The sequence below is a fragment of the Aspergillus uvarum genome, assembly GCF_003184745.1.
Source record: "Aspergillus uvarum CBS 121591 unplaced genomic scaffold BO82scaffold_10, whole genome shotgun sequence".
Taxonomy (NCBI): Eukaryota; Fungi; Ascomycota; class Eurotiomycetes; order Eurotiales; family Aspergillaceae; genus Aspergillus; species Aspergillus uvarum.
The window spans coordinates 184,730-196,969 of NW_020291307.1; the positions used below are offsets into that span (position 1 = coordinate 184,730).

The 12,240-nt window shown below is 50.3% G+C and overlaps 6 protein-coding genes across 6 annotated transcripts; 2 read left to right on the top strand and 4 right to left on the bottom strand.

Annotated features, from left to right (window-relative positions):
* The first annotated feature begins 315 nt into the window (after positions 1–315).
* Positions 316–1,809, top strand: BO82DRAFT_351801 (TauD/TfdA dioxygenase family protein). The gene is made up of 3 exons (XM_025634520.1): positions 316–558; positions 643–1,359; positions 1,415–1,809. The coding sequence occupies exons 1-3, from the start codon at positions 339–341 to the stop codon at positions 1,570–1,572; spliced, it is 1,095 nt and encodes a 364-aa protein (XP_025494791.1). The 5' UTR covers positions 316–338; the 3' UTR covers positions 1,573–1,809.
* Positions 1,810–2,334: 525 nt separating this feature from the next.
* On the bottom strand, positions 2,335–3,774 carry BO82DRAFT_276743 (alpha/beta hydrolase; the record flags this gene model as incomplete). Its single annotated transcript, XM_025631155.1, has 8 exons — positions 2,335–2,443; positions 2,495–2,605; positions 2,683–2,730; positions 2,800–2,852; positions 2,934–3,088; positions 3,141–3,378; positions 3,455–3,655; positions 3,712–3,774. 8 exons carry the CDS (start codon positions 3,772–3,774, stop codon positions 2,335–2,337), a joined length of 978 nt encoding a protein of 325 aa, XP_025494792.1.
* A 626-nt stretch (positions 3,775–4,400) lies between these two features.
* On the bottom strand, positions 4,401–6,320 carry BO82DRAFT_408635 (dimethylaniline monooxygenase). Its single transcript, XM_025639701.1, has 3 exons — positions 6,177–6,320; positions 5,305–6,119; positions 4,401–5,253 (listed from the first exon to the last, which is right to left on the bottom strand). The coding sequence occupies exons 1-3, from the start codon at positions 6,294–6,296 to the stop codon at positions 4,455–4,457; spliced, it is 1,734 nt and encodes a 577-aa protein (XP_025494793.1). The 5' UTR covers positions 6,297–6,320; the 3' UTR covers positions 4,401–4,454.
* Positions 6,321–6,880: 560 nt separating this feature from the next.
* Positions 6,881–8,424, bottom strand: BO82DRAFT_351803 (NAD(P)H-quinone oxidoreductase). Its single transcript, XM_025634521.1, has 4 exons — positions 8,343–8,424; positions 7,952–8,227; positions 7,744–7,835; positions 6,881–7,638 (listed from the first exon to the last, which is right to left on the bottom strand). Exons 1-4 carry the CDS (start codon positions 8,371–8,373, stop codon positions 7,009–7,011), a joined length of 1,029 nt encoding a protein of 342 aa, XP_025494794.1. The 5' UTR covers positions 8,374–8,424; the 3' UTR covers positions 6,881–7,008.
* Positions 8,425–9,006: 582 nt separating this feature from the next.
* On the bottom strand, positions 9,007–10,622 carry BO82DRAFT_381399 (uncharacterized protein; the record flags this gene model as incomplete). The annotated part of the gene is made up of 4 exons (XM_025637848.1): positions 9,007–9,642; positions 9,706–9,840; positions 9,897–10,252; positions 10,592–10,622. 4 exons carry the CDS (start codon positions 10,620–10,622, stop codon positions 9,007–9,009), a joined length of 1,158 nt encoding a protein of 385 aa, XP_025494795.1.
* Positions 10,623–11,205: 583 nt separating this feature from the next.
* On the top strand, positions 11,206–12,237 carry BO82DRAFT_381400 (zinc-binding alcohol dehydrogenase family protein; the record flags this gene model as incomplete). The annotated part of the gene is made up of 1 exon (XM_025637849.1): positions 11,206–12,237. One exon carries the CDS (start codon positions 11,206–11,208, stop codon positions 12,235–12,237), a length of 1,032 nt encoding a protein of 343 aa, XP_025494796.1.
* Positions 12,238–12,240: the final 3 nt, after the last annotated feature.

Consider the following 12,240-nt stretch of genomic DNA (forward strand, 5'->3'; position numbering starts at 1 on the left):
AGAGAAACAAGTACCGGGTGACGGAAGTTGGCTTTCCATAAAGAGGCAGCAGGTCCGACAAGACAATAGGTTTACTGATCAAAACTTGATAAGATGGCATATTGCGCCATAAGGCGACATGCGGGGTACATTAAGTCCGGAATGTTGATGCCTTGTTGGTTGGTGGTTGCATAACATGCATCTCGGATTGCGTGATACGTCGGGAATAAGGTGGGATGGGTTGACTGACTCGCCCGGCAAGACATCGCTATCTAGCGATATAAATAGACGGTTTTGATAACCCCTCCTTTTGTTACTGACTTGAATCAAGCGTACCAATTTCTTCTCGGTTCTTCACCATGGCTCCCGGAATCAACGAGACGGCCATCCCCATCCACCCGCCCCCCGACGCGGATCGTCAATACCCCAGACCCCTCAAGGTCAGCGGCGCCTTGGACAAGTACGAGTATGAAGAAACCACCCCAGTCATCGGACGCGAGTATCCGACCGTCAACATCGTCGATGACCTGTTGAATGCCCCGAACGCGGACGAATTGGTCCGCGACCTGGCCATCACCAGTACGTACAGTCCCTCGGAGCCCTAATACCCCTCCCCTCCCGCTCCACCCCACCCAAAACTATCCCAACTAACCCAGACACCAGTCTCCCAACGCGGCGTCGTCTTCTTCCGCGCACAGGATAACCTGACCGACACTCTCCAAAAACACCTGGTCCAGCGCCTCGGCGAACTCAGCGGCAAACCCGCGACCTCGACCCTCCACATCCACCCAGTGCTCAACAACACGAACGAATTCGGGGTCAACGACGCGGAGATCAGCACGATCAGCTCCCTCGCGCGCAAGAAGCTCTTCGGACCCAGCCACGCCCTCAACCGCCGCAAGTACGACTCGGCCCAGTGGCACTCGGACATCCAATTCGAAGGCGCGCCCGCCGACTACACCTCCCTGCGGCTGACCCAACTGCCCCGCACCGGGGGCGATACCCTGTGGGCGTCGGGGTACGAGATCTACGACCGGCTATCCCCGAAATATCGCGCGTTCTTGGAGGGCCTGACGGCGACGTTCTCGGGGGATGGGTTTCTCAAAGCAGCGGAGCGGAATCCCACGGAGGTAAGGATTTATACGGAGCCCCGCGGGAGTCCGTTGAATGCCGGGGCGGAGTTGACGGCCGTGCATCCGGTGGTCCGCACTAATCCGGTGACTGGCTGGAAGAGTGTGTTTGCGATTGGGCCGTTTCCGAAGGTAATTAATGAGCTGACGGGCGAGGAGTCGGAGGAGTTGTTGGAGAAGTTTAAGCGCGTGGTGGCCGAGAATCATGATTTGCAGGCGCGGTTGAAGTGGAGGAATAAGAATGATATTGGTGAGTTTCGTGGTTCTGGGTTTGTTGGCGGGGAGTTGGACTAATGCGTCGGCAGCTATTTGGGATAATCGGAGTGTGTTCCATACGGCGACTTTTGATTATGAGGGGCTTGGGGAGCGGTTTGGGCATCGCGCGGTGGGTATTGGTGAGGCGCCGTATTTGGATCCGAACAGTCGGTCGAGGACGGAGGCGTTGGCGGAGGAGGCGGCTTGATGGCGGTAGGTTTGTATAGGGTTGTTGTCGTCTGAATTGGGGATCGGCATGGTGCACTATTTATGGGAGGTCCGGATGATGATGGGTGTCTGCGAGGGCTCTATTTCCAGAGATTGACTCTCAAGTGCGAAGAAATATAACATGTGTAAATATCGGAACCAAAGGGACCAACATCAGCTAAGCGCTAGAGCATGCAGGTTTAGCTGTGATAATATTGGCAGGCGCCGCCCACTTCATTCAGACCCCGATTTAACCCCGCTTTGGGCCCCGACTCTGTCTCTTTCCTCGGTGCATCTTCTCATCATGTCTGCCGCTAGCGAGACCGTCTTCAGTGAGAAACATGTTTGATAAGGAAGGAGACATGGAAGATCTTACTCAATGGAACAAGTAGATAATGAACTCAATCTAGTGGCCCATGGCCCTCTACTAACAAGACATAATCAAGAACCAGTGACTAAATCTCAATAGTAAATAAGGGAAAAGGAAGTAATGAAAGAGTTTGGCTGGATTCATCTATCTTCTACATTATGGTTCTTTGGAATGATCTGGGATCAGTAATGAAGTATAGATAGAATCAAGGCTTCACGTTGGATTGAATTGTACTAGACGCTTCATATCAGTTACCCCAGAAGACCGTGACGATTGACGACGTAGGAAGCTCAGAGGTGTGAGGATGTCGGAGAAATCTTCCTTCGAGTTTGTTTTTTCTCTATTCGATGCCGTCATTAGCAGCTCATGCGCCGTGCCAGCTCAAGGGTAAGTCTAAGGCGTACGCTTTGCTCTTCGATCCACCCTCTCCACACAGGAATTGATGAACTCCAATAGTCTTTCTGCCTGTGCCGAGTCGGTGGTGCCAATGGATAGAACGTTACTGGCTGTTTATTAGAGTTTTTGGCGTGAATGGCAAAGGGATGGCACGAACCTGACATGGTTATGTCTATCTTGTACATGCAAAACCGGTAGTGTTCCTCGAGGGATACTTCGTTCACGATAAGCATTGAAGAAAGCGACAGTGGCATCCGCTGTCTCTTTTCTAGAAATCGACATAGAGAGGACTATCATCAGAGCCACATTCTAGAGCAGGATAATAATGGCGTGAGTGTGTCTTACACTTCCCATTGGACACTGCCAACATAAACTGGTAACTGCTCATAATCCCTGTTATGTTTGTTAGCAACACAAATCGGATTTTGAACATCTTATCCAGTAGATCTAGGGCAAGCTTACAACAATGGAGAGTCCCCAGGTAGCGACTTGAATAAACCGAGTGCGGATCGAGGCTGTAGGGCACTTTAGTTCACGGAAAAGAGAACATGAGAAAAAGCCCAAGGAAATTTTGCACGAAATCGGTTTCAACGTACCCCCCAGACTGCCTCGGAATCTGATCCCCAGTAATGGCGAATCACCTTTTGTCGGACAGGTTTAGTTCTATCAAACCAGAACGGTACGCTGAGGTAGAGTACTCCGGCAACGGGTGGAAAGATAGGAGTACTCGGTATCCTGTCCGGATCGCCTGCTCGGTTTCAGTAATAGCAATAGCCCAGCCTTGTAAGTAATTGCCTCCCTACCTGCAGCATATAAATTCATGGCGATGTGTGCGCCACCGGAGGAATGGCCGAGAAGCACCACCTTGTTTGCAGATCCCTGCCCATACTTTTCACTCCCAATATGATTATAAACCCATTCCCGAGCCAGCTGCATATCATCAGCTCCTCCGGGGTACTCGACATTAGGAACTAGACGATGGTTGACGAGTACAGTCACGAATCCATTTTGAGCAAAATAGAAACCCACGTTCGCCCAGCACTTGTGTAAGGAAGTCAGTTGGGTACTTGAAAGGGAGTAGTTTTCACGGCTCAAAGGATGTCAAGATGTACTGTACCTTTTCGCTCCAACCTTTACCTCCAGAGAAGAAGCCGCCCCCATGGACAAAGAAGACGACTGGCTTCCCCTCTGTGTTGTCTTTGAGAGGAAAGTAAACATCCAGTTGATTACGATCAGCTGGGCCATATTGTATGTCTTTAATGGTGCCAATGCTATCAGGAGCATCGGCATACAATGGCTCATATAGTTCTCTCCAGCCCTATTACCTTGTCATTTTTGCCTCGCACTTTCCCTCTTGTAGGAGTGGAATTCTACCTCTTCATCTCCGACATCGAACTTGGTGGTATCCTGTGCTATCTTCCTGAGTATGTTCTCCATGTTCGATTGATGTTCCGAAATACAATTCGTGGTTTTTCTGACAAAAAATCAATGTTATCATCCCTAAAGGAATAAATACCACAAGAACTCAGTCGGCGGCGGTGACTGTGCCCTGCAAGCTATTGATCCGCCCTTACCCGAGATAAGCCACATGCAGGTTCCGAGGCTGCGTCCCTAGCCAAAAAGACCACGTACTCGCTGTAGATAGAATTTTGGACCCATCGGCAATGGCACTTTATTGCTCACAAGATTTGCAGCTATCCGGTACTTAGCCGATTTGGGGAATCGCGCCGGGGCTGGATAGACTTGTATAGCTAGTTAAGTTGATATACTCTGCATTCTCAGCAAATATAACAATGTCTATGGTCACGTGGTTTGGATATCTCTCACATGATACGTACAGGACAGGACATGAATGAAAGCTGTGCCATCCTGAAAATACAAGAGCTTCGTAGCCAATCGATTGCTATGTAAGAAATATTTTGAAATACTATAGCAAGGCTTTTGTAACAGGACACAAGACATGATCAAGTAGAGACTAACGGCAATTCAGATTCTCCCAAAAGCCAGATGCTGATATAACGGAATATGACTGGACCAGAAAGAGTTCCAGTGGAAGAGAGACCTCAGGGAGGACCAGTAGAACGTAACGGCCCATCTCGCAGACTCTTACTAACCAATCACATTCTCTTCGGTGTCGATTTCATTTGAATTTCCAGCCACTCCTGATTGATCCCGCGATAATCATGAATAGTATATCCTTCCAACACCTCTTTCTTGAGCGTCGCTTTTCTCCAAGGGTTCAGCCCGAGATCAGAAAGAAGCATATCTGCGTACGGAACTGCGTCGTAGACAAATTCTGGGTACCATGCCGAGAATCCACAGGGATAACGATGTTTTCCGTAACGACTGAGTAGAGCGGTCTGATGGTAGACTTCAGTCTTATCTAAGGAGAGTTTCCCGTTCAGGTACGCATAGACCCATAACGCCTGACACTCTGCAATTATCATATTACTCGTGCTGTGGACCATCTTCATGTATGCAATCGAATGGTCGCCGTTTGCCGCGAGTGATGGAGGTGCAATGCCGCGATACAGTCGAAAGGGGCTGACATCCTGCTTGTAGGGGATGGCGGACGGAGGATCCCTGAGATATGGAAAGCGTCCTAGAATCTCTTCATCCGCTTCTGCGTCTAGTCTGCACCACAGGCTTTGGTCTTTTTCGCTGGGATTCCTGCTTGGAATGCCGAGGCTGCTGCCCAGACCATCGGGCTTGTATTTGACCGATTGAGCAAGCTTCCATCCAGTAATGGCAACCAGGGCGTCCGTTTGAAGTTTGGTATTGTCTGCAAGAACGACAGTTCCGGGGCCGGAAAGATGGCTAATATCTTTGCGGATGATCGTCACCTGCCCAGTACGAAGATAGTCGTGTATATCGGTGGGGTAATTGAGGATTCCCACTCGTGCAGACCAAAAGAGACTTCGCAAAGGTTAGCAAACTCTGTTTCAGTCATCGGGGATTTCTTCTGACCTTTCAATGGGCTCAAGGTGCTGCAAACATTCCTCCTTCCTATATCCGTTCTCATCAATGATATCCTTCCTAATCCCTTCCCAGAATTTGTGTACACAATATCTCCCCAGGCGAGTTTGATGCAAAGCCTTCCTAACCCAGCTAAAGCCGTCGTAGTCACCAAAGATGCATGGGCTAAACCATGTAAAGAATCTGGTGGTTGCGAGCAACTCCAGCTTTGGCCGTACTCCCGCGAACTTGGCCCATGGTGATGCCATCCAGACTGCACCACCTCCCGACTCACGAATGATCCAATTCACTCTCTTATGGTTTGATGCCATGAGGTGCACCACGTCGTATCCTGTCTTTGAAGCCCCCACAACCGTTACTGTCTCGACATCTGGATCATGGGCAATACGCGCTCCCTCGTCGCGCAACTGCGTATGGTTGATTATGGGCTTTTCAAACGCATCAATGCCGCGGATATTGATAGGGTTAGCAGTTGAGGACAGCCCGCTGCTGAGAATAAGTTTATCACATGTATAAACAGCAGTTGTGGATGGGGAGCTGGTCCTAGTGTGTAAGCGCCAGCCTTGGTTCAGCTTTTCGATCTCCAGAACTTCAGTGCAGAAGCGGATCCGACGACGGATGTCAAATTTGTCCGCGAAGTCATTGAGATAAGAGTGCAAGACAGTGCCAGGGATGTGTCTGTCTCCTCCAATGCCGTATTTTTCACTCATGTGAAAATCGGTGAATTCGTATGTACCGCCGAGGTTGTTTGTCTTGAGGCCTTCGTAGCAATTCTCTTCGGACCAGACCCCGCCTACAGTTGGTCGCTAATTTCTCTGGGTTACACCATGTGTGTGAATAGAGCAACAGGTTGTAAAACTCACCTTCTCGAGAAGCACAAGGTCGACCGAAGGTGACAGTTCAAGGAAGGTTTTCGCAGCTGCGAGGCCTCCGATTCCTGACCCGATCACAATCACCTCAGCAGAGCGGCATTGAGACTGCATGTTGACTTCAGGATGAATGAAAGTTTGCACGGGGTAGAAATTGTGAGTTGTCCGCAGCTATTTGAGAAGATAAATAATATGTAGAGTGTGGAAGGATTACTTATCTTCCGACTCGATTTGCCTTCCTACTCGATGCTATCGCAATCGCAGGGATACCGCGCGACCAGCCGCGTCTGACACTAGTGCTGCGGCTATGAGTCGAGACGGGTTCAATGATAGCATCGCTTATGTACCTTGTCCCTCCTTGGGCTAAAACGGGGGTGGTTGGGGAAAGGGGTGCCACCAAATCACCGCGATAGGGGCAAGATTGTTTTGATCAGCGCTCCGGAAAAGTAAGAAACTCACTATCCAATGTAGGCGTATGACCCACTGCAGCTGCGGACTACCTAGTCGCAAAGTTGATTCACTGATCTTTTATCATATCTCTATGGTTCTCGACTTTTCCGAACGCTGTCGTGGTGGTCAGGTGTCACTGTACGTTGCTCGGTTTTTCGACGGCTAAATCGGTATCACTTCGACGGAAGTCTGAAGGCTAAAGCTCCCAATTGTGGGCCATGAAGATATGGGCAATCCTGAAGCCTGTCCACGGATAGTATATCGCTGACGCTTGATTTACATGTTCTTAACCCTTTGTGCAACGACAGTTCCTAATCTGATGATCCCTCTAGGTATACTGACAATATAGAGAAGACTAGAGAACCGACCGCACAAATCAGTGGTCGGTCCCTATCATACAGATTATCTTGCCCTTGGTTTGGTTCTTCTCCAACAGCTGATGTGCCTCGACAATCTCCTCAAACCGGAACACCTTCTCAATATGCACCTTGAACGACCCATCGCAGAATTTGGGCAGAGCATAATCAATCAACATGTCTTTCAACTGCTTTTGGTACTCCAGATCTCGACTTCGCAAGCCACTTGCCTCCAGGCGAAGCCTCTTATATAGCAATGGCGTAATGTTCACACCCCCTGGTAACTCCGCCCCCCCCATGAGACCCAAGTGAATGATGCGACCATCCTGTGCGGCAACGTCCAGATTGCTCTGGAAATATGGCGCCCCGATGAAGTCGACGACAAGATTCACCCCGCTAGTGAGCTTTCGGAGCTCCGCCGCCCAGTTTTCCGTTTTGTAGTTGAAGGCCTTCGTGACACCCAAATCTTCCTCGAGAAAGTGAACTTTCTCTGGCGAGCCAGCAGTAGCATAGATAGCAGAAGCGCCTCTGGCTTTAGCTAATTGAATGCCAGCAATAGAAACCGAGGAGGCACCGGCATGCCATAAGACAGATTGGCCGCGTTGAAACTCGCCGATTAAAAGGAGAGCCTGCGTCGCTGTCATCCAGGTCTAACGAAAGTCATTCATTATCAACATTAGCACTGAGGGTGGTATACACGGTGCCGTTGCCGCGTAAGACATATCCGTGGACTATCCTGAGGGGGTTTCCCATACCTCCGGTATACCGGCAGCTTCCTCCCACGAAAGTCGCGCTGGCTTATGGAATGTGGTCTTGGTCGAGACGACGATATACTCGGCATAGGCACCTATCCGGCCACTGTAAGCTTTCTGGTTATGCTGTTGATCCCTACCCAGCTCCCAGCACGACCTAACCCAATGACAGAAGCCCTCTGAGCAGCATTATCATCACTCATATACATACCTCCATATGCCAACCCGAAAACCTCATCCCCACAGTTGAACCCGCTTTCTATCGCGGTCTCATCATCCCCCAATTGCTTGACAATACCGCTGAATTCGACACCCATAGTTTCTGGCGCCCAGGATGGTAACGGATAGAGGCCTTCCCGCTGAATTATATCCATACGGTTAAGTCCGAAGGCGCGGATCTTGACCAAGACTTGACCCGGTAAGGGAACTGGCCTAGCTATTTCGGTCACATACATCGCAGTGGCAGGGCCTTTACTGCCTTGGATAGCTGGCGGAATGTTAGCTCCGTCCTACCCCGGTTCGAAGAAACGGCCGTAACAGAGAATCAAGATCTCATTGTGGGCAGCCTCTGACTGGGGCTGGGATGATCACTGATGACGTACCAATCGCACGCATGGTGGCCATATCCGTCATTCAGGTTGATTGATCGAATGTCGGGTCAAAAGTGCAGACTTGATTTGCAGGATATCACATCTCTTTTGTATTCTGGCAGTTCAGCCCTTCAACACGTAGAAGGGTGGGAAAGGGAGTCCGCGGGTGGAGCGGGCATTTGTCAGCCCTAGGAGGCTCCACTCACACTAATAGAATGGACAAGTTTGTGAATAACTCGGTACATCAGAAGACCACCACCTTAAAGGAAAAGAAATAAAAATCAAATAGAGAATAATGATAAGAGATAACAAATATGGTGATTGCTCATAATGAGCCCGACTGGTAGATTGGTCATGATTGAATTTGTGGTGGCCAGATCGACCGGGAATCAATCCAAAAGTCACGACGCAGTGAATCTACCGATAAAGAAATAAAACCCGCCAAGCCCGAGGAGGCCCAGTGATTTTCACAGAAGCTGGTGTGTTTGCATAATGCCCCACAATCAAGTACTACTATTCTCCCCTACTATGCAAGATTTCATGATGGACCTCATACATACTTACTGTAGTTGCTGAACCATCAGGGAAGATGACCTGCTTAGTATATATTTCTTTCGAAGATCCGATCCATTGCAAGCCACGCCTTACATAATCAGCAGCGTGTTTTTGACCACTGCTACGAGAACAGGACAGTCTGCGTGATCATTAAGGGTAGAGTAACTGAGGCAGCGCCGTAGAATTTCATCTGATCCTGCATGAAAAACGGGATGCTTTGGCAGATCTTTGAGTGGAAAGCAAGAGCCTTCTCCCGGCAATCCTGGGTTCCCGAGATATCCAGGCAGGTCCAGATTCCGTCCGTGCGTGAAGCGAGAGCTTGATCGGAAGATAACACCTGTGCTAATTGGCTGAAACATACCGCGCGAAAGGCCCACAGATAAGTCAAGGCAGTTGCCACTGGCAGACTAGGAAACCATAGGCAGGATTTGGTGATTTGAACGGAGCCTGGTGGAGTGGCAGATGCTGAGCTTGACCAGAAAAGGGGATGTGATATCGTTAATTGCATAGATTGCTCCCATGCGTCAAGCTCCTGAAGAGTAACCATCAACGCGGTTCGAATATCCCCCGCCATGGAGGCTTTTTCTGCGCCGGAAAGAAATTGAAGCGACTGAGACTTCTGAAGTACAGAAGGAAGAATCGAGCCGTGGCCGAGAAGTATCTGCAGAGGGGAGGCTGCATGGGAGGAAAAGGGTATTGTCCGCCACTCGTTAGCTGACAGAAACGTATCTTGACGGGACCAGCACGCCTCGACGAGCTGAACTCGCGCGGTTAGTGGCTTCAGATTAGCCAATATATCCTCGGGTAACGAATGACATACAATCAGTGGCCGAAAGCCGAGGAAGAGCTGGTGCGAGACGGGCTTATTGAATGATTGAGGGCCGCAGAGTTCCATCATTCGACCAATACCTCTAACATGAGCGATCCAGCCGTCTCTCGAGGTGGGAATCAACAACTTGCTAGTCTTAGCGAAAAACTTCTCGGGGTTTTCCAGGCTACTGCACCACATACCTCTGCCATGCTCAAGCACATGATTGCCGCAGCGGACTCGTCACACACGCCAGTGCCTTCACTCAGTTCATGCTTCAAGCAATGCACAGCCTCGGAATAATACTTCGCGCGAGAAATCTCCCACTGACAGTGTGTGGAGCCATTGCCCCCCTTGGAGGCGATGGAATAACCTAGAGTTTTGAGTGAAGCAGAAAGCAGAGAAGTGCTTCGACCGGTGCTTCGGCTGCGGTCGAGCAGCAAAGGGAGCACCTCCAACCAAGGGCTGCCGGTTGCTGAAGGCGACTGGTCAACACGAAAATCCTGCCACCGGTCATTAGGCTCGGGGGCGAAATACTCGTTAACCAAAGCATAGACATCTTCGTCGGTAGACCACCAGAAAGTGGAGAGGTCAAGGGTCAGGCAAGTGGTGGACGATCTGGCATGGACCCTTGCTGTTGCGGTTGATGACAGCGTCTCTGGTTCTTTTGGTGGAGATTTCGAAGAGACCAGTCGTCCTGCTCCGGTCGTGTTTGGCGAAACAAACGTCACACCCCCATAACCAGGGCAGTGTCTCTTAGTAAAGAGACACTGAGTACAGGCAGGACGTTTCCCGTCGCACTAGACAAGATCGAATTCGTTTCGTTAGTACGAGTTGGCTCTTCATAACTGAGAATTGCTTCTCAGTAATGCTAGCTAGCAGCGGCACAAAAACCCACTCCATATTTCCGATCTCGGCAAGTTTGACATACTGCCCGACTCTTGACCTTCATGGTTGCACCGGCCGTCGTATGGGGGTCATTGAAGAAAGCCTGCCCGCCAGTCGTCTGCCAGGCGGATATATCAAAAGACCCAGCGAGAGAGTGGCATTTCTTTTTTTCTTTTCTTTTCTTTTCTTTTTTTAATTTGAAGTTTAAATTGGGAAGACGTGCAACGTCTTGGCGGCTAATGGTACTGATTCTGGTTTAGTCTGGTGGGGCAGCGATGCCTATCGTGGCTGTAGACCGACCAGTAAATAAACCAATCAACCGTCTGTGCGCTTGTCTTCCCCACTCACGGTAATCATGACCACGTCAGATCTTTGAATCTTGCCCAAAAAAGGTCAAGTGCGGAATGTATACCAATGCGCCACAAAAAAGAAATACCGGATCTATGGGTCCTATGGTACCCGAGGTTTCGATATCCAGAGCCGAACAGAGAATAACGAGGATATTAGACTCATGCTACGTCCCACTATGGTGGTGCCTCCTTGGCAAGGAAAGTCTTCATTTCTCTTCTTTGCTGTCTGTTATCTGTTAAATTCTTCCCTCCAGCTATCGCACTCTATCACACTATGCAAGAAGCCCTAGTTTTCAGCAGCGACTCATCCCTGGAGGTCAAACTACACTCAGTGCCCATTCCCAGCCCTGGACCGAATGAAGTTCTGATCAAAGTGGCCGCTAGCGGCACAAACCCAAAGGACTGGAAATTTCCGGAGTGGTTTGACAGATTCAATGGCACCAACACTGGCGACGACATCGCGGGGTATGTACACGAGGTGGGCGAGAATGTCGTCGAGTTCAAGGTGGGAGATCGAGTGGCCGCCTTTCATGATTATATGGCACCGCATGGAAGCTTCGCGGAATATGCCATTGGAAAAGCGCACGCCACCTTTCACCTTCCACCACATATCTCTTTTGAGGCCGCGGCCACGGTTCCATTGGCAGCCGCAACCGCGTCGCTGGCATTGTTTGCTCGTCTAGGCCTGCCGGAACCGTGGGTGGCTCATAAGTCGTGGGCCAACAAACCGCGGGGAGGGGTCCTCGTCTATGGCGCGGCCAGTGCCGTCGGATCATTCGTGATCAAATGGCTGCAACGAGCAGATATACATCCGGTCATTGGGATTGCTGGGCGAGGCCAGGATTACGCCAAGAGCCTGATGAGCACCGACAAGGGGGACGTGGTCATAGACTATCGTGATGGGGAATCAGCCGTCATCCGCGCAATTCGTGACGCCATTCCGGCTGGTGAGAGCCTTCAGTATGCAGTCGACGCAGTTAGCGAGACGTCCAGCTTCAAGGTGATCCATGAGGTTCTGGACCAGACATCCGGAGCAGTATCAATTGTCACTCCGGAACGACCTAAGGAGCTGGCTCCCACAATTCGCGTGGAATTCAGTAATGTTGGAACCTATCACACAGAGGACCGAGATTTCGCATGGGTGTGGACTCGAGTCGTAAGCCGGGGGCTGTTCGACGGTTGGCTGAAGCCTCATCCACATACCCTTGTGCCTGGTGGACTCAATGGAGTACAATCCGCGTTGACGAACCTGAGAGCTGGGAAAGCGAGCGCTGTCAAATACGTGGTGCAGGTTTCGCAAGAGTGACGA